The 18,201-nt window shown below is 45.7% G+C and overlaps 1 protein-coding gene across 1 annotated transcript; it reads right to left on the reverse strand.

The window, feature by feature from the left end:
• Positions 1-1,296: 1,296 nt before the first annotated feature.
• Positions 1,297-16,851, reverse strand: LOC140125866 (uncharacterized). The gene is made up of 9 exons (XM_072144743.1): positions 15,711-16,851; positions 14,919-15,004; positions 12,895-12,950; positions 12,287-12,513; positions 10,842-11,110; positions 3,920-4,048; positions 3,597-3,726; positions 3,469-3,519; positions 1,297-2,704 (listed from the first exon to the last, which is right to left on the reverse strand). The coding sequence occupies exons 1-9, from the start codon at positions 16,849-16,851 to the stop codon at positions 2,409-2,411; spliced, it is 2,385 nt and encodes a 794-aa protein (XP_072000844.1). The 3' UTR covers positions 1,297-2,408.
• Positions 16,852-18,201: the final 1,350 nt, after the last annotated feature.

Consider the following 18,201-nt stretch of genomic DNA (forward strand, 5'->3'; position numbering starts at 1 on the left):
GAGATTGGAGTGTAAGCTCCTGTGATCCTCCTTCATTATTCTCCCGTATTTTCCTGCTTTCCTCATTGCTAAACACTGTAATACAGACAGGTGGTATCAATAATGACACAGTATTGGAGTGGGAACATTGGGAGATGTTTTTTGGTTGTACCGGAATAACTGGGCAGATTTTGCCGACCAAAATAGGCATAATGGGGCAAATTTACTTACCCGGTCCATTCGCGATCCAGCGGCGCGTTCTCTGCGCTGGATTCGGGTCCGGACGGGATTTATTAAGGTAGTTCCTCCGCCGTCCACCAGGTGGCGCTGCTGCGCTGAAAAGCATCGGAACGCGTTGGAGTTCACCGGCTCGGGCTGAGTGAAGGTAAGTGCAAGCATGTTTTAAATGCGGCGTTTTTTCCGAATCCGTCGGGTTTTCGTTTAGCCACGCCCCCCGATTTCCATCGCGTGCATGCCAGCGCCGATGCGCCCGATTTCCGATCGCATGTGCCAAAATCCCGGGGCAATTCAGGGGAAATCGGCGCAAATCGGAAATATTCGGGTAACACGTCGGGAAAACGCGAATCGGGCCCTTAGTAAATGACCCCCAATATGTAAAAGCGCCTTATAATTCAGAAGCTTTCTGATCTCATACTGATGACTTCTCCAATGTAAGGCAAGAATTACCAAGGGAAGTAGAAAAGTCCTGTTATTTAAAGAAATAATGACCATGATGTTCTACAATGACCTTGTTCCACTTATATTTTATTGTCTACATACACAGTTCTAACTTCTGTACGGTTCATTCTCTTGGTTTCTCTGAATCAGATACAACTTTAGATTTTCCCTGTTTCGTCTTAGTCTTAGTCTATAAATCCCATGAACCCTCAGTAGAGTATCACATGATTGGCTATAGCCAGTATTGTCTGTGCCTTCTGGTTGGACATGGGATTCTTCAAAATATATATTAAAGGGAACCTACCACCACGATTCTACCTATAAAGGTAGATCGGGTGGTAGGTGCATGTATGGGATGTGAGGATCGCCCTTTTTAGAGCTAATCCTCATGTCCCTGCTATCTTTTAGAAAACTTTATTGTCCTAATATGTAAATTTTGTAAAGCGGCTATTGGGGAGTGGAGTAGCCGGACATGAGGCTACACGTCGCGGCTACTCCACCCCCCAGTAGCCTCTTTACTCCTCCTAAACAAAATCAAGAATAGAGATACTGACAAGAAGAACAGAGACTGACGCATGGAATTTCATTATAGAGAACATCTATTTTGTTGGAATTTTTCAACTCCACTCAAAGGTCTCCAACAAGTTATCCAAAAGTTTATTTTGCCATAGGCATCCAGTACATCGGTAAACTCTTGGAGATGGTAAGACACTTTGAGGAGTCTTCATGAAGCCAAACCTGGCCAGGACTTCTGCAGATGTTGAGGTCACTGACCCTAGTTTAGTGCATGCTTTCCATGGCTCTAGCAATTATCTGTCAAGAGGCAATACTTGTGCTGAACTGGAGAATCCCTAGATACATGCTCTAAACAAAAGGTCGGAAAACTTTTTTCTGCTCAAAAAAATGTATTGAAACTTTGAAACATTCAGCCTAATAGATTGGCTGTCATGAGAACTTCAGCCCGGAGTTGGGCAGATGGAGGCAGAGGTAAGTTGGTGGTAATGGTCTTCTTGTTCTTCATTTCCCCCCTCTACTCTGCACTGAATCTGCATGAGATGGCAGCACCAGCACAGATGTCTGTATCCCCATCACCCAAGGTTGAATGGGAGAACCTACTGAAACACCTCTTTTCATTGTAGTATTGCATGTTCTCCTCATAAGTGTCCTCTTGACAGACTCTGGACTCTTTTGTCTCCTCTCTCTTTGGGATCAGTTTCTGAAGAACATTTCTCAGGTTCTTCTTCTCAGACGCCTCATCCAGACTCTCCACTGGATGATGTCCTCTATTCACATAAGGCATTTGCAGTCTTCTGGTCTTGTGATTGTTGGGAATCCCAACAATAAATCACTTCCCCCTATATGTCTGCTGCTCCGGTTCACACATTGCTCTGATACATCTGGTCTTCGGCACCACTATCAGGCCAGAAGTACTGGTTGCTCATGGAATCCACTTCAGCCAATCGGTGCCCTACTTCACTTAGGACATCACTTGTAATGCTAGGGGAACTGACTCCCTTGGTCTGTGGAGGTCACTTTATGGTCAAAACAGGTCCCGTGACCCTCCTGCTCTTCTGGAAGTTGAGATGTGGAGAGGAACGTAAATACTGGAAGCCACACTGGAGCCGGACAATGTGAAAACACTTTCTTTTTTTTTGGCACTTCTGTCCCAGGACAGTTGTCTTTTACAGAATTTTAAGAAAAACCCTTTAAGCAATCGGAACTCCCGACAAATTGAAAGTTTCACTAGATTTTTACATTCTTATGGTGTCTTCTTTTTCTAAATCTCTGATGAGGGGCTCGTTGTTCGTCTTTAGAGCTTGGTAGAACTTTTGCTTGTCACTGTAGCCCCAGATGGTCATATATCCATAGAGATGCCTCATCACCTCTTGGTGAGGTCTTATACTGCGCAAGGTGTCATACTGCTCCTGGGTCAGCAATCTCTCGCTCAGTAGACCATCAAGCACTGAGGAAATGTCGGATGTCCTTTGTATCAGAGCTTCTCTGTGTCTATCCACAAAATGCCTTCGGGAACAATGGGAAGCTGCAACTACAAAAAGTATTTTATGAGATGAAGGTGCAGTACAGACCAAAAGTTTGGAAGCACCTTCTCATTCAAAGAGTTTTCTGCATTTTTATGACTATAAAAATTGTAGATTTACATTGAAGGCATCGGAACTATGAACTAACACATGTGGAATTATACACTTACCAAAAAAGTGTGAAACAACTGAGAATCTGTCTTATATTCTAGGTTCCCTTTGCTTTGATTACTGCTTTGCACACTCTTGGCTTCTCTTAATGAGCTTCAAGAGGTAGTCACCTGAAATGGTCTTCACCTGCCCTATCAGGTTTAATAAGTGGGATTTCTTGCCTTATAAATGGGGTTGGGACCATCAGAAGTTAGGCAAACGCCCCACTAATTTTTTCATGAAATCCTTAGAGACTGTGATTTTAAAAATTCTCCTACAGAAATATGAAATCTTGTACCCTGATTATTGACTGACTGCAGTGTTTCGACTTTTGGCTTGTTCTCTTTCTGTCTAAATTCTCTCCGGTGACAAGCTTAACTATTCTACAAATGCGTGCTATCCATTGGGACCTATGGCCGATATTTGACTCAATGATCTCCACCTCAATCTTGGCTTGTTCCTTACCATTTTCTGCTTGACCCCTTGGTGCTTTCCACCACCACCACTGGACCTTCAATGTTGTGAAGGAATATTTTCCACTAATACTTGGCAATCAAAATCAAGAAGATTTAGCTTTAGCGATTTTTAGAGATAGATTTAGGTAATATAAAGATTAATCTACCTTTTTGGATTGAAAGGGAGGAGAACAATTCTGTGACTTCCTTTAACTCACCTAAAATCAGAAAATGAATCAACAAATTAACCAAAAGAAACATGAAAATTAGAATCATATTAAGTTGTGAGCAGTACTTTGTGTCAGGCAGGATTCCCAGATTGTGTCCATGGTTTTTTCTTCAGTTACAAATAAAAAAATGTCAATGTTTTTCTCCTTAAGTCTGAACTCTGTAAGTTGAGGCGGTTCTGTATCAAACTTTAAAGTCTGAAAAAATAAGAACTTAATGATTAAATAGTCTTCTGATATTTAATATTAAAAATAATGCTAAAAAATTGTGCTTAAAAGGAACAAAAATGAAGCTTTTTATTACTATTATTTTATGATTTTTTTTTTTAAATAAAAGAAACATTTTGGCCATCACATTAATGTTTTTGTTTTATACTTCAAGAAAAGATACCTTAGGATGAGCGGATATTTCTGGGAGGCCTGTGATAAGATATTTCCTTTTCGTGTACACAATATCCGTGGTGTGTTTGTGTTTTTTTATTCTCTGAAATCCAAATTTTTTGTTTTCTTGGTCAAGCATCTGAAAGTAAGTTAAATCAGCAAATTAATTAATCAGTGTATAATACATAAGCAAATCTAAACACGTAGAAACGCCTCTGTAGAGGATGTCCCCTTTCTAAGGTGATGGTAGAACCTCCTCCAATCTAGGTGTAGAGGATGTCCCCTCTCTATGGTGATGGTAGAACCTCCTCTCCTCTAGGTGTAGATGATGCCCCTGTCTATGGTGATGGTAGAAGCTCCTCTCCTCTAGGTGTAGAGGATGTCCCCTGTCTATGATCATGGAAGAACCTCCTCTCCTCTAGGTGTAGATGATGCCCCTGTCTATGGTGATGGTAGAACCTCCTCTCCTCTAGGTGTGGAGGATGCTCCCTGTCTATGATCATGGAAGAACCTCCTCTCCTCTAGGTGTAGAGGATGCCTCCTGTCTATGATGATGGTAGAGCCTCCTCTCCTCTAGGTGTAGAGGATGCGTCCTGTCTATGATGATGGTAGAGCCTCCTCTCCTCTAGGTATAGAGGATGCCCCTGTCTATGGTGATGATAGAACCTCCTCTCCTCTAGGTGTAAAGAATGCAATGTCCATGGTGATAGTAGAACCGCCTCTTCTCTAGGTGTAGAGGATGTCCCCTGTCTATGAGGATGGTACGGCCGCCTCTCCTCTAGATGTAGAGGATGTTCTCTGTCTATGGATATGGTAGAACGCCCTCTCCTTTAGATGAAGAGTATGTCCCCTGTCTATGATGATGATAAAAGCGCCTCTCCTCTAGGTGTAGAGGGTGCACCTGTCTATGGTGATGGTAGAACCACCTCTCCTCTAGGTGTAGAGGATGTCCGCTGTCTATGGTGATGGTAGAGCCGCCTCTCCTCCAGGTGTAGATGATGCTCCCTGTCTATGATGATGGTAGAACCTCCTCTACTCTAGGTGTAAAGGATGCCCCTGTCTATGGTGATGGTAGAACCTCCTCCCCTCTAGGTGTAGATGATGCTCCCTGTCTATGGTGATGGTAGAACCTACTTTCCTCTAGGTGTAGAGGATGCCCCCTGTCTATGGTGATGGTAGAACCTCCTCTCTTATAGGTGTAGAGGATGCCCCCTGTCTATGGTGATGGTAGACTCTCCTCTCCTCTAGGTGTAGAGGATGCCCCCTGTCTATGGTGATGGTAGAACCACCTCTCCTCTAGGTGTAGAGGATGCCCCCTGTCTATGGTGATGGTAGAACCACCTCTCCTCTAGGTGTAGGGGATGCCCCCTGTCTATGGTGATGGTTGAACCTCACCTCCTCTAGGTGTAGAGGAGGCTCCCTGTCTATGGTGATAGTGGAAACTACTCTCCTTTAGGTGTAGAGGATGCCCCTGTCTATGGTGATGGTAGAACCTCCTCTCCTCTAGGTGTAGAGGATGCCCCTGTCTATGGTGATGGTTGAACCTCCTCTCCTCTAGGTGTAGAGGAGGCTCCCTGTCTATGGTGATGGTAGAACCTCCTCTCCTCTAGGTGTAGAAGATGCCCCTGTCTATGTTGATGGTAGAACCTCCTCCCCTCTAGGTGTAGAGGATGTCCCCTGTCTATGGTGATGGTAGAACCTCCTCTCCACTAGATGTAGAGGATGCCCCCTGTCTATGGTGATGGCAGAACCTCGTCTAGGTGTAGAGAATGTCCCATGTCTATGGTCATGGAAGAACCTCCTCTCCTCTAGGTGTAGAGGATGCACCTGTCTATGGGGATGGTACAGCCGCCTCTCCTCTAGATGTAGAGGATGTTCTCTGTCTATGGTGATGGTAGAACCCCCATCTCCTTTAGATGAAAAGTATGTCCCCTGTGTATGATGATGATGATACAACCGCCTCTTCTCTAGGTGTAGAGGATGCACCTGTCTATGGTGATGGTAGAACCACCTCTCCTCTAGGTGTAGAGGATGTCACCTGTCTATGGTGATGGTAGAACCGTCTCTCCTCTAGGTGTAGAGGATGCCCCCTGTCTATGGTGATGGTAGAACCGCCTCTCCTCTAGGTGTAGAGGATGCCCCCTGTCTATGGTGATGGTAGAACCTCCTCTCCTCTAGGTGTAGAGGATGTCACCTGTCTATGGTGATGGTAGAACCGTCTCTCCTCTAGGTGTAGAGGATGCCCCCTGTCTATGGTGATGGTAGAACCTCCTCTCCTCTAGATGTAGAGGATGCCCCCTGTCTATGGTAATGGTAGAACCTCCTCTCCTCTAGGTGTAGAGGATGGCCCCTGTCTATGGTGATGGTAGAACCTCCTCTCTTATAGGTGTAGAGGATGCCCCCTGTCTATGGTGATGGTAGACCCTCCTCTCCTCTAGGTGTAGAGGATGCCCCCTGTCTATGGTGATGGTAGAACCTCCTCTACTCTAGGTGTAAAGGATGCCCCTGTCTATGGTGATGGTAGAACCTCCTCCCCTCTAGGTGTAGATGATGCTCCCTGTCTATGGTGATGGTAGAACCTCTTCCCCTCTAGGTGTAGAGGATGCCCCTGTCTATGGTGATGGTAGAACCTCCTCTCCTCTAGGTGTAGAGGATGTCACCTGTCTATGGTGATGGTAGAACCTCCTCTCTTATAGGTGTAGAGGATGCCCCCTGTCTATGGTGATGGTAGACTCTCCTCTCCTCTAGGTGTAGAGGATGCCCCCTGTCTATGGTGATGGTAGAACCACCTCTCCTCTAGGTGTAGAGGATGCCCCCTGTCTATGGTGATGGTAGAACCACCTCTCCTCTAGGTGTAGGGGATGCCCCCTGTCTATGGTGATGGTTGAACCTCACCTCCTCTAGGTGTAGAGGAGGCTCCCTGTCTATGGTGATAGTGGAAACTACTCTCCTTTAGGTGTAGAGGATGCCCCTGTCTATGGTGATGGTAGAACCTCCTCTCCTCTAGGTGTAGAGGATGCCCCTGTCTATGGTGATGGTTGAACCTCCTCTCCTCTAGGTGTAGAGGAGGCTCCCTGTCTATGGTGATGGTAGAACCTCCTCTCCTCTAGGTGTAGAAGATGCCCCTGTCTATGTTGATGGTAGAACCTCCTCCCCTCTAGGTGTAGAGGATGTCCCCTGTCTATGGTGATGGTAGAACCTCCTCTCCACTAGATGTAGAGGATGCCCCCTGTCTATGGTGATGGCAGAACCTCGTCTAGGTGTAGAGAATGTCCCATGTCTATGGTCATGGAAGAACCTCCTCTCCTCTAGGTGTAGAGGATGCACCTGTCTATGGGGATGGTACAGCCGCCTCTCCTCTAGATGTAGAGGATGTTCTCTGTCTATGGTGATGGTAGAACCCCCATCTCCTTTAGATGAAAAGTATGTCCCCTGTGTATGATGATGATGATACAACCGCCTCTCCTCTAGGTGTAGAGGATGCACCTGTCTATGGTGATGGTAGAACCACCTCTCCTCTAGGTGTAGAGGATGTCACCTGTCTATGGTGATGGTAGAACCGTCTCTCCTCTAGGTGTAGAGGATGCCCCCTGTCTATGGTGATGGTAGAACCGCCTCTCCTCTAGGTGTAGAGGATGCCCCCTGTCTATGGTGATGGTAGAACCTCCTCTCCTCTAGGTGTAGAGGATGTCACCTGTCTATGGTGATGGTAGAACCGTCTCTCCTCTAGGTGTAGAGGATGCCCCCTGTCTATGGTGATGGTAGAACCTCCTCTCCTCTAGATGTAGAGGATGCCCCCTGTCTATGGTAATGGTAGAACCTCCTCTCCTCTAGGTGTAGAGGATGGCCCCTGTCTATGGTGATGGTAGAACCTCCTCTCTTATAGGTGTAGAGGATGCCCCCTGTCTATGGTGATGGTAGACCCTCCTCTCCTCTAGGTGTAGAGGATGCCCCCTGTCTATGGTGATGGTAGAACCTCCTCTACTCTAGGTGTAAAGGATGCCCCTGTCTATGGTGATGGTAGAACCTCCTCCCCTCTAGGTGTAGATGATGCTCCCTGTCTATGGTGATGGTAGAACCTCTTCCCCTCTAGGTGTAGAGGATGCCCCTGTCTATGGTGATGGTAGAACCTCCTCCCCTCTAGGTGTAGATGATGCTCCCTGTCTATGGTGATGGTAGAATCTCCTCTCCTCTAGGTGTAGAGGATGCCCCCTGTCTATGGTGATGATAGAACCTCCTCTCCTCTAGGTGTAAAGAATGCAATGTCCATGGTGATAGTAGAACCACCTCTTCTCTAGGTGTAGAGGATGTCCCCTGTCTATGGTCATGGAAGAACCTCCTCTTCTCTAGGTGTAGAGGATGCACCTGTCTATGGTGATGATAGAACCTCCTCTCCTCTAGGTGTAAAGAATGCAATGTCCATGGTGATAGTAGAACCGCCTCTTCTCTAGGTGTAGAGGATGTCCCCTGTCTATGGGGATGGTACGGCCGCCTCTACTCTAGATGTAGAGGATGTTCTCTGTCTATGGTGATGGTAGAACCCCCATCTCCTTTAGATGAAAAGTATGTCCCCTGTGTATGATGATGATACAACCGCCTCTCCTCTAGGTGCAGAGGATGCCCCCTGTCTATGGTGATGGTAGAACCGCCTCTCCTCTAGGTGTAGAGGATGCCCCCTGTCTATGGTGATGGTAGAACCGCCTCTCCTCTAGGTGTAGAGGATGCCCCCTGTCTATGGTGATGGTAGAACCACCTCTCCTCTAGGTGTAGAGGATGGCCCCTGTCTATGGTGATGGTAGAACCTCCTCTCCTCTAGGTGTAGAGGAGGCCCCCTGTCTATGGTGATGGCAGAACCTCCTCCCCTCTAGGTGTAGAGGATGTCCCCTGTCTATGGTGATGGTAGAACCTCCTCCCCTCTAGGTGTAGAGGATGTCCCCTGTCTATGGTGATGGTAGAACCTCCTCTCCACTAGGTGCAGAGGAGGCCCCCTGTCTATGGTGATGGCAGAACCTCCTCCCCTCTAGGTGTAGAGGATGTCCCCTTTCTATGGTGATGGCAGAACCTCCTCTCCTCTAGGTGTAGAGGATGCTTCCTGTCTATGGTGATGGTAGAACCTCCTCTCCTCTAGGTGTAGAGGATGTCCACTGTCTATGGTATAGGTAGAACCTCCTCTCCTCTAGGTGTAGAGGATGCCCCTGTCTATGGTGATGGTAGAACCGCCTCTCCTCTAGGTGTAGGGGATGCTCTCTGTCAATGGTGATGGTAGAACCTCGTCTAGGTGTAGAGGATGTCCCATGTCTATGGTCATGGAAGAACCTCCTCTCCTCTAGGTGTAAAGAATGCCATGTTCATGGTGATAGTAGAACCGCCTCTTCTCTAGGTGTAGAGGATGTCCCCTGTCTATAGGGATGGTACGGCCGCCTCTCCTCTAGATGTAGAGGATGTTCTCTGTCTATGGTGATGGTAGAACCTCCTCTCCTTTAGGTGAAGAGTATGCCCCCTGTCTATGATGATGATACAACTGCCTCTCCTCTAGGTGTAGAGGATGCCCCATCTCTATAGTGAAGGTAGAACCTCCTCTCCTCTCGGTGTAGATAATGCCCACTGTCTATGGCAATGATAGAACCTCCTCTCCTCTAGGTCTAGAGGATGCCCCCTGTCTAAGGAGATAGTAGAACCCCCTCTCCTTTAGGTGTAGGGGATGCCCCCTGTCTATGGTGATGGTACAGCTGTCTCTCCTCTAGATGTAGAGGATGCTCTCTGTCTATGCTGGTAGTAGACCCTCCTCTCCTTTAGGTGTAGAGGATGGTCTCTGTTCATGGTGATGGTAGAACCTCCTCTCCTCTAGGTATAGATGATGCCCCCCGTCTATGGTAATGGTAGGTGTAGAGGATGTCCCTTGTCTAGGATGATGGTAGGAACCCCTCTCCTATAGGTGTAGAGGATGCCCTTTAGTAATCTGAGGTTATGTACCAAAATCTAAGTGGTACCCGGTTTTTTACCACAGCCCACCGCAAAGCGGTTTAGACTTGCTGCCACCAGGTCCTTCCACTGGTGCGACTTTGTCCGTGGTGGCAGCCTAGGCGAGGTACAAAGATGACAGGCAGAATCATGCTCGGGGACAGGCAGGAGGTCTAGATAGGCAGCACAGGCAGAAGGCAGGGACACAAGCTTTCTCAACGGCATAAGCACTATGATCCGGCAGGGAATTTTGGGAGAGACCAGCTTTTATGGAATTTCCAGGGGACGGGCAGCACCAATCAGCGGTGCACTGGCCCTTTCAAACCCTCAAGCGCCAGCGTGCGTGCGTGGAGACATGCATACCGGGATGCTGGAGCTAGAACGAGGACAGGTAAGTGGCGCAAGCATGGTGCTGACGGGCAGCGAGAGGAGCGCAAAGTAGAAAAGCTGTGTCTACTGGTAGACATTGGGGCACATTTACTAGGGTCCGTCGCATGCATTTCCGTCCGGTTACCCAAAATTTTCCGATTTGCCCTGAATTGCCCCGGATTTTTGGCGCACACGATCGCATTGTGGTGCATCGGCGCTGGCTTTCATGTGACAAAAATCGTGGGGTGTGGCCGTCGGACAACCCAACTGATTCGGACAAACTGCAGAGTTAAAAAATTAAATTGTGTCACAAGATCAGCACTCACATGCACCGGGAAGAAGAAAGTGAACTCCGGCGGACCTCAGTGGGGAAGCGACATATGCAGGAAATTGGACGCACGATCTTAGTGAGTCGCGGCAGCACCGAATCCTCATTGAACATTCCGGATCGGCGGCGCCAATGGGAATGGTAAGTAAATGTACCCGTTGTCACAAAATTTTAAAAGCAGTGAATAAAAAAGTCTTTATTAACTTGAAAAGATATATATTTCTGTAGGAGTGAATAAATATATATACGGTATGTGTCTTTAAGACACGCTCACCTCTTCTGCATACATGCTATATGGCAGGACATAGAGATGGATTCTGCGTTCCTCAATTGGATCACCTTTACAAAATATCTTGAAGTAAACAAGAACAATTCCATGAATCGGAATTTTTTTCTTTCGGAATGTAAAGATGGGACCCAGGCAGGAGAATGATGGGTTTTGTAATATAATATAAAATGGCTCGATTTGTGTCGGTGTCTCCAGTGTCAGGTTTCCATCTCGAAAATGTGCACATTGAATCTGTGCCCTGTCCTCACGAAATCCTACAGAATACAAATGTAACTTAATGTAATGTAATTAAATAAGATAACATTTCTAGTATTTTAGACTTTTTACTTTTTTCCTTCTAAAATCCATATTTTTTGCAGGCCAAGTTGTAGTTTTTATTCATACCATTTTGAGGAAGTTATGGCACAATTTGTTCACGTTGTAAAATTACAGGCCTTTTTTCTACCACACCCAAAGTGGGATATTTGCCGGTGCAAATGATTAACACCGATTAGCGTTTTCCCGACGTGTTACCCGAATATTTCCGATTTGCGCCAATTTTCCCTGAATTGCCCCGGGATTTGTGGCGCATCGGCGCTGGCATGCACGCGACGGAAATGGGGGGGGCGTGGCCGAACGATAACCCGACGGATTCGGAAAAACCGCCACATTTAAAAAAAAATATTGGTCGCACGGGCCATACTGACATGCACCACGATGAAGACGATGAACTCCGGGACACCTCGGCGGACTTCGGCACAGCAGCGACACCTGTTGGACATCGGGCGCAGGATCTTCATGAATTGCCGGAAGACCGGAACGCTCGTCGGAGAAGCCGCCGCTGGAACGCGAATGGACCGGGTAAGTAAATGTGCCCCTATGTTTCTTTCGTGGCCCAGTGTGGTGGCATCATCCAGAAAATAATTTTTGAAGTAAGATGTAAAATGGTTGCATCTCTCTTGGTTGAACTTGATGGACACGTGTCTTTTTTCAACCGTATTAACTAAACTATGAGGTCATGGAGGCGGAGAGTTTAGTTCTGAAGTCAAGATCTTTCCACCTCAGACTGCCTCCTATGCTGTGATTTATATCATGCATCAGAATTTAGGAGATCTGCTTAGTAAAGTCTCTGGATGCAGGACCATCAATACAGTAAAGGGGGGCATTCCTTGACTTTATACAACCATTTCACTTCTCAATTCAAAGTTGATTTTCTGGGTGATGCCACCAAAAAAAGACATATTTGAAAGAGACATATTTTCAAAGGTGTTCATCTACTTGACAACCTACTGGTAGTGGCTCATTAGTTCAATTTCAGCTGACAGGTTCCCTTTAAATGGCTGAGATTTATTGGGCTTGCTAACCCAAGAGTCCACCCAGTCTATCCTTGGCTTTAAGAGGAAATAAAGAGGTTCTTCACTAGCATAAGTTAACAATGATAATAGACTTACCCTTTAAGCACAGGTAATGAGGGAGGTACACCGCTGATACAGCATTAGGACCACCATGTGTCGTTATGTTAAACAGCGGGCCCAGAATCTCATAAGATTGGTATGAGACATCTCTTAGGTAATCACTCCAGGATTCAACTTTATATTCAATAATAGCTTCAGCTTTCACTAGGAATTTGATTCCAGTTTTTTGGCAAAGGTAGATGCCCGGAGATTGTAAGTGTAATCTAAAAGCCCAGAAAAACACTAGGTCATAAATGGGTTCTAAATGGGTACTAGGTCATAAAAAGAGAAGATAATGTGTCTGAAATCTGGCACAATATTCTTCAAATAACAATAATAATAGTCTCGAAGGCTTTGCATCACATTTTCTAAGTAATTTAGACACTTTTTAAAGACTTTCACCAGTAGAACAAAAGGTTTACCAGATGTGGTTCACCTGGAAGTGGATAAGACCTCGATCAACAGTAAGTGCCACAGTAAGTGCCAAGAAGTAAAATATTAGAAATTACAGTCTTAAATTATGGTAGATTACTATTCAGTATTAAGCATGAGCAACTTTTGTTGGTCTGGGATGTCAAGAGCCCCGAGAGCTAGGTCAAACTTACCGGTATAGGGTGCCAAAAGGCATAGGGTTGACCAGATCTGCCTGATCTTGTTTCTGCTGCAAAAAATAATAATAATAATAATACTATATAAAAATAATACAACTTATGATTGCTGGTGTTGTTTCAGTAGATATACCATGGTTTTACATTAAATTTGCTACCAATTGTCAAGGCAGGGAAGTAGTGTAAGCCCTGTGCTTCCCACAACTCCTGTCTATGCCTACTTGCCAGCCCTGTACTAAACCACCTGCGAAAACTGGGCTACAGTCCCTACCCATTATAAGTGCATAGTACAGAAAAACAAACAAGACTGAATACAAGGTCTAAGAGACTAAAAAACCCGTTCAAACCCAAGATGGCAGGGAGATACAAAATCGGGAAGCAGAAGAATAGTCAAAGTTCAGGCAAAAGGTGAGAATCACAGGATATCACAACAGAATATCTCAGAGAATCACAAAAGAGCCAGAGTGAAAAGTCATTAGCAGGCAATGATATAGAAGGGTATGAATGGTTTGACCAAACACTGCCATCAGAAGCCGATAGGTGCAACACCATAGACTTTGCTTTTTCTATCTTACTAGATAAATTCAAAAGAGAGAGTACATATCAGATGAGAAAGAAAGGAGGACGAGAGTTTGAGGATTGAAAATATTATCAACAACCTAAGGAATTCAATTATTTTAGTGAGGTGAGATGTGTTATTTTTTTCATCCTATGGCGCTTGATCATATTTGTAGAATTTAGATCAAGATGGATGAGTATTGTGTTACTCACAACGCAGACTTGAGTCGATTACTCTCATAGTAACATAAAGACTTACAGTGTGGTCTATAAAACAAAGGGAAACCAGTTTGACCATACAAAGCTGAAGCGCATGTTAGCTAATGGCCCTAGAGCGATATGTAAACTTTGTGTATTGTTAGTAGTAGCAGGGAAGACAACTCTGCATTTCTATTCCAGGAAATAAGTACTAAATCTTTTAATGTCATTTAGCAACTACTTTGTTACTTTCTCCTTCGCCTCTCACATTGGTTTTCCACGTCTAGGGAATTACTTCAATAACCTTATGTCTTTTTCAACACACAACCGTTTAAAGGATGGCCACCTTTAGGAGAGTTCACCAGAGTAAGTGCTTCCGATAAACCTTCGTTGGAGCTGTCTGGAGGATCCAGGGACTTCCTGTGCCGTTCGGTGTCTAGCTGGCTCCGCATGCCCCTCCAATCATAGGGGAATGGTTACGACAGAGGAGCGTGCATAGCCCCTCCATCTGCCAGAAAACAGCAGAGCGAGGGACGTCACAAGATAATCCTGTTGGGCTGACCAGCAGGATCTCGAGACCCGCCACTCACTGGACCTTTTGACGTCTCGAAGGAAGGTTTAGCAGAGCAAGCATGTTAATGCTAAACTTTCCTAAAGTTGGCCAACCCCCTATGTTGAAATAAACTTTTTCCTTCTTTACATTGATGGGAGTGCTACTTCAACCTGAATCTATTTTGGATATTGGGGTCGATGTCGTACCTCCTTTAGAAGACCTGCACCCTATTCATTTTTGTATATACGGTGCTGCTCCTTACCCCTTTTTCTTGGATTTGTTACATGTATTAACATTTCACGACTGGCCAACATAAAAAAAAATACATTGGCGGGTGGTGGAGTGGTGTATCTAGAGGACTCACAGACTAAGCCCTCTCCATACGTGGCAGGTGTCTGGTCTATTATCTAACTGACACCTGACTCTAACTGCCACGATCCATGATGGCACTAACCACAGCAGGTCACCTGTTCGGGGGTATGGTTGTATCCTACTGGGGAACTAGTTGCCATATTAGAAGTTCCCATAGCTGTAATTTGGCTATCTTTATATCAGTAAATATTTATTGATACACCAATATCAATGGAACCGCCTCCGGCCATACAATTTCTTTGAAATCTTGTCCTGTACCAAAGCCTTTATTTTGTTATGTTCATTGAATCTGATATTCTACTTTCCTACTCTAAAAAGGGTTGATGAATGGAAATCTTACCTTCCCGCAGTGTTTACAGCTGAAGTCAGCTACAATTTTCTTCCTGACAGTACTTATCCGAGGTTCCTCAGTTCTCCGACTTGCTGCTGGAAATGCACATTACTTACATATGTTCCACCTGATATTGGTATATTTTTAAGGTAAAAAAACAATCGGCTTCTAATTTGCAATAAATGAAGAATTGGGTATTGTATATTTTTGTGCTAAAAAAGCCCTTATCTGGGCTCCAATTAATATAATGTCCAGCCGAACCCAACAATTAATATAATGTTTAGCCCAGCCCCCTCCATTATTGACATGTCCAACACAGCCCCCTCATTAATTCAATTTTCAGCCCAGCACCTCTATGTGCTCTGCCGCCTGGTGATGTCATGGTATGTGCGCGGGCAGAGAGCATAGGCGTGCATCTGCCCATGCTAGAAGGAACCCGAAGACCAGATGCAATAGATTGTCACACCCCAATGAAATCACAGGGAGCGACAATCACAGCCAAGATGGTGGTGCCCATGCTCCACTGGCTGTTACATGCGGCAACTGATGTGGGCATGTGCCTAGGGTGTCTCCTTGAACAGGACATCTGTATAATGCCAGCTTTGATACCTCGCCCCTGGGGAAGATGGATGTCTATGGAGATACAGCAGCTCAGTTCTATGTATGGTAGACACTAGGTGTGGTTACCTAGTGTCCATGCGTATGGTAAGTGTGGTACTCCATGCCTATGGTAAGTATGGTAAGTGTGGTACTTTCCCACCAACAACCCCAAACTTCCCACCATTACACCATATTCCTTACCTAACACGCGTAAACCTTCAGTAGGACTGGGCAGACATGGAATATTTTGGGGCTCTCGTTTCATTTCTTCAGGTTTTGCAAGTGACTTGGTTTTCAGATAAGTCATTATATCAGAGATACCTGCATGTAGCATCCCTCTAATTACATCCACATCTACATCTTGTGTCTCATCAGGTCCCCCCATGTCCTGATCACCTCCCCCCTCCTCAGGATCACACAAGTCACCTGTGTCTGGTTCCTGTAACACAGTCAGTGGATCAGTCATGTTACACAGCTCCTCAATGTGCCTCATCTTCCTGGACAGCTCGTCCTTCTTTATCTCCAGCTTCTGGATCTGAGCAGTCAGTGTCTTCGATGCCTGTTCCCCCTGCCTGGAGATCTCACTCAGGATCCTCTTCTCCAGGTCATCCAGCTGTCTTCTCATATTCAAGTCACTCAGCTGTGTCTTCATGTCTATAAACAAGGCAACAGCTTCCCCTGCTTCTCCAGATGCTTTCTCTTGAGATTTTCTCCTGCGCTCCTCCAGACTCTGGAGTCTTCCCTCAGTCTCCTCTCTCTTTGTGATCAGTTTCTTAAGAACATCTCTCAGTTTCTTCTTCTTCTTCTCTAAGGCCTCATCCAGCGTCTCCACCTGGTGTCCCTGATGTTCTCCATCCAGTCTGCAGGACACACAGATACAAGCCGCATCCTTAGTGCAGTAATATTCCAGGATCTTCTTATGGACAGGACATTTCCGGTTCTCCAGGGAAGTGCTGGGATCAGTCAGGACGTGTTCTGGTCCCTTGCTGTGGACTCTCAGATGATCATCACACAGAGAAGCCTCACAGTGTAGACAGGACTTCACCGCAGGTACAGGAGAGTGAATGCAGTAAGTGCAGCAGATCCCAGTGACCTCCTCCTGAGTAAATAGGAAATGTTCAGCCACATTATGTAGATTTATGTTCCTCTTCAGTTCAGGCCTCTCATAAAACTCTTCTCTACATTCAGGACAGGAATAACCTCCAGACCCGTCCTGGGTATTCAGGAACTGATCAATACAGACCCGGCAGAAGTTGTGTCCACATCTCAGCATTACAGGATCTGTATAAGTGGTCAGACAGATGGAGCAGTCCAGCTCATCCATCAGATCGGTAGTCGCCATCATTACAGAGTTTGCAGGAAACAAGCCTGAAGGTGTGTCATACAGGGCGTGTTTAAGCACATAGACCATTGAACAACCTATGGCTTAGGGTTGTCTATTAACCCTAAACTCTCTACTCGACAGGATCAAATATCTTGTCTTCGGTTAACATTAACAGAGCAGTTGATTTCTCCATGTTATGCATTTATCCCTCCTACCCAATTATTTTTTAAATAACCCCTGTACTTATCTGCCTCAGGGTCCCTAACTTAATATTTTTTGGAGCATCTTGGGTATAGAGCTCACCCACCAAAATGCCACCAGAATTTTACCCCTCCCACCAGTAAAACCTGGTGGTAAAGTCCTCCTTATATCACTGTACCATAATTACAGATGTTTGTCTGATATGCAAATGAGTAGACATGAGTCACCTTCTGAAGAGAAGAGTCAAGTTGTCTCCAGGCTGCCAGTGAACCTTCTTTTGACTGACATCTCGATGTTTCTTCTAAACTCGACCTGAGCAGACAGGAAGTCCTCTCCCGATCCTCACCAGAAAGCAGGAAACTGTAGATCTTCTTAAATTTTATTTTACAAGTTGATTTTAGAAGGAAGGAGGGCATGGGTAATATCTATTAGATTATTATTCCCGAGTCACGGTGCCTGGATCTATGATTATTGTCCCAGGTTTCATCTTCCAGTATGACTCCTCAGTCTCCTCCTCTTTATGGTCGTTATGGTTTCAGGTGAACATTTTTTAGCTTCTTGTTCTCTGAGGGCCCCATTCAATGTCTCCCCCTTGGTGCCCATGATGTTCTCCAGCCAGACTGTAGGTCACATAGATACAGATGGAAACCTTAGTACAACTAGGCTTAAAAAGTTTCTTATCGACAGAACTTTCCCAGTGAATGCAGTAAGTGGAGTAGATACCAGAGACCTCCTCCTGATGCGGCTTAGTAGACCGGACATGTTCTGCTACGTCTCACATTGTAGACAGGATTTGACAGCAGGTACAGGAGAGTTCACAATATATGGACACATTGGGACTCATTTACTTACCCGGTCCAGTCGCGATCCCGTGGCGCGTTGTACGACGAGGATTCGGGTCCGGCGTGATTCACTAAGGTCGTGCGCCTGATATCCAGCAGGCGTTGCAGCTGCGCCGAGGTCCACCGGAGTTCACCTTCTTCTTCCTGGTGTATGTGAGTGCTGATCTTGCGACACAAATCGTTTTAAAATTCCGTGGTTCTTCCAAATCCGTCGGGTTATCCACCCCCCGATTTCTGTCACGTGCAGGCCTGCTCTGATGCGCCAAAATCCAATCGCGTGCGCCAAAATCTCGGTGCAATTCGGTGCAAAACGGAAATATATTCG

The sequence above is a fragment of the Engystomops pustulosus genome, chromosome 4 (assembly GCF_040894005.1).
Source record: "Engystomops pustulosus chromosome 4, aEngPut4.maternal, whole genome shotgun sequence".
In the NCBI taxonomy this organism is placed as follows: Eukaryota; Metazoa; Chordata; class Amphibia; order Anura; family Leptodactylidae; genus Engystomops; species Engystomops pustulosus.

Excerpts from the sequence above, each read along its gene's own strand:
- LOC140125866 (XM_072144743.1), bottom strand. The coding sequence starts at position 16,851 with ATGGCGACTACCGATCTGATGGATGAGCTGGACTGCTCCATCTGTCTG. Across the intron at positions 15,005-15,710 it reads TGAAGGTTTACGCGTGTTAG|CAGCAAGTCGGAGAACTGAG; the intron begins GTAAGGAATATG and ends GTGCATTTCCAG. Across the intron at positions 11,111-12,286 it reads TCATTACCTGTGCTTAAAGG|GATTTCGTGAGGACAGGGCA; the intron begins GTAAGTCTATTA and ends TGTATTCTGTAG.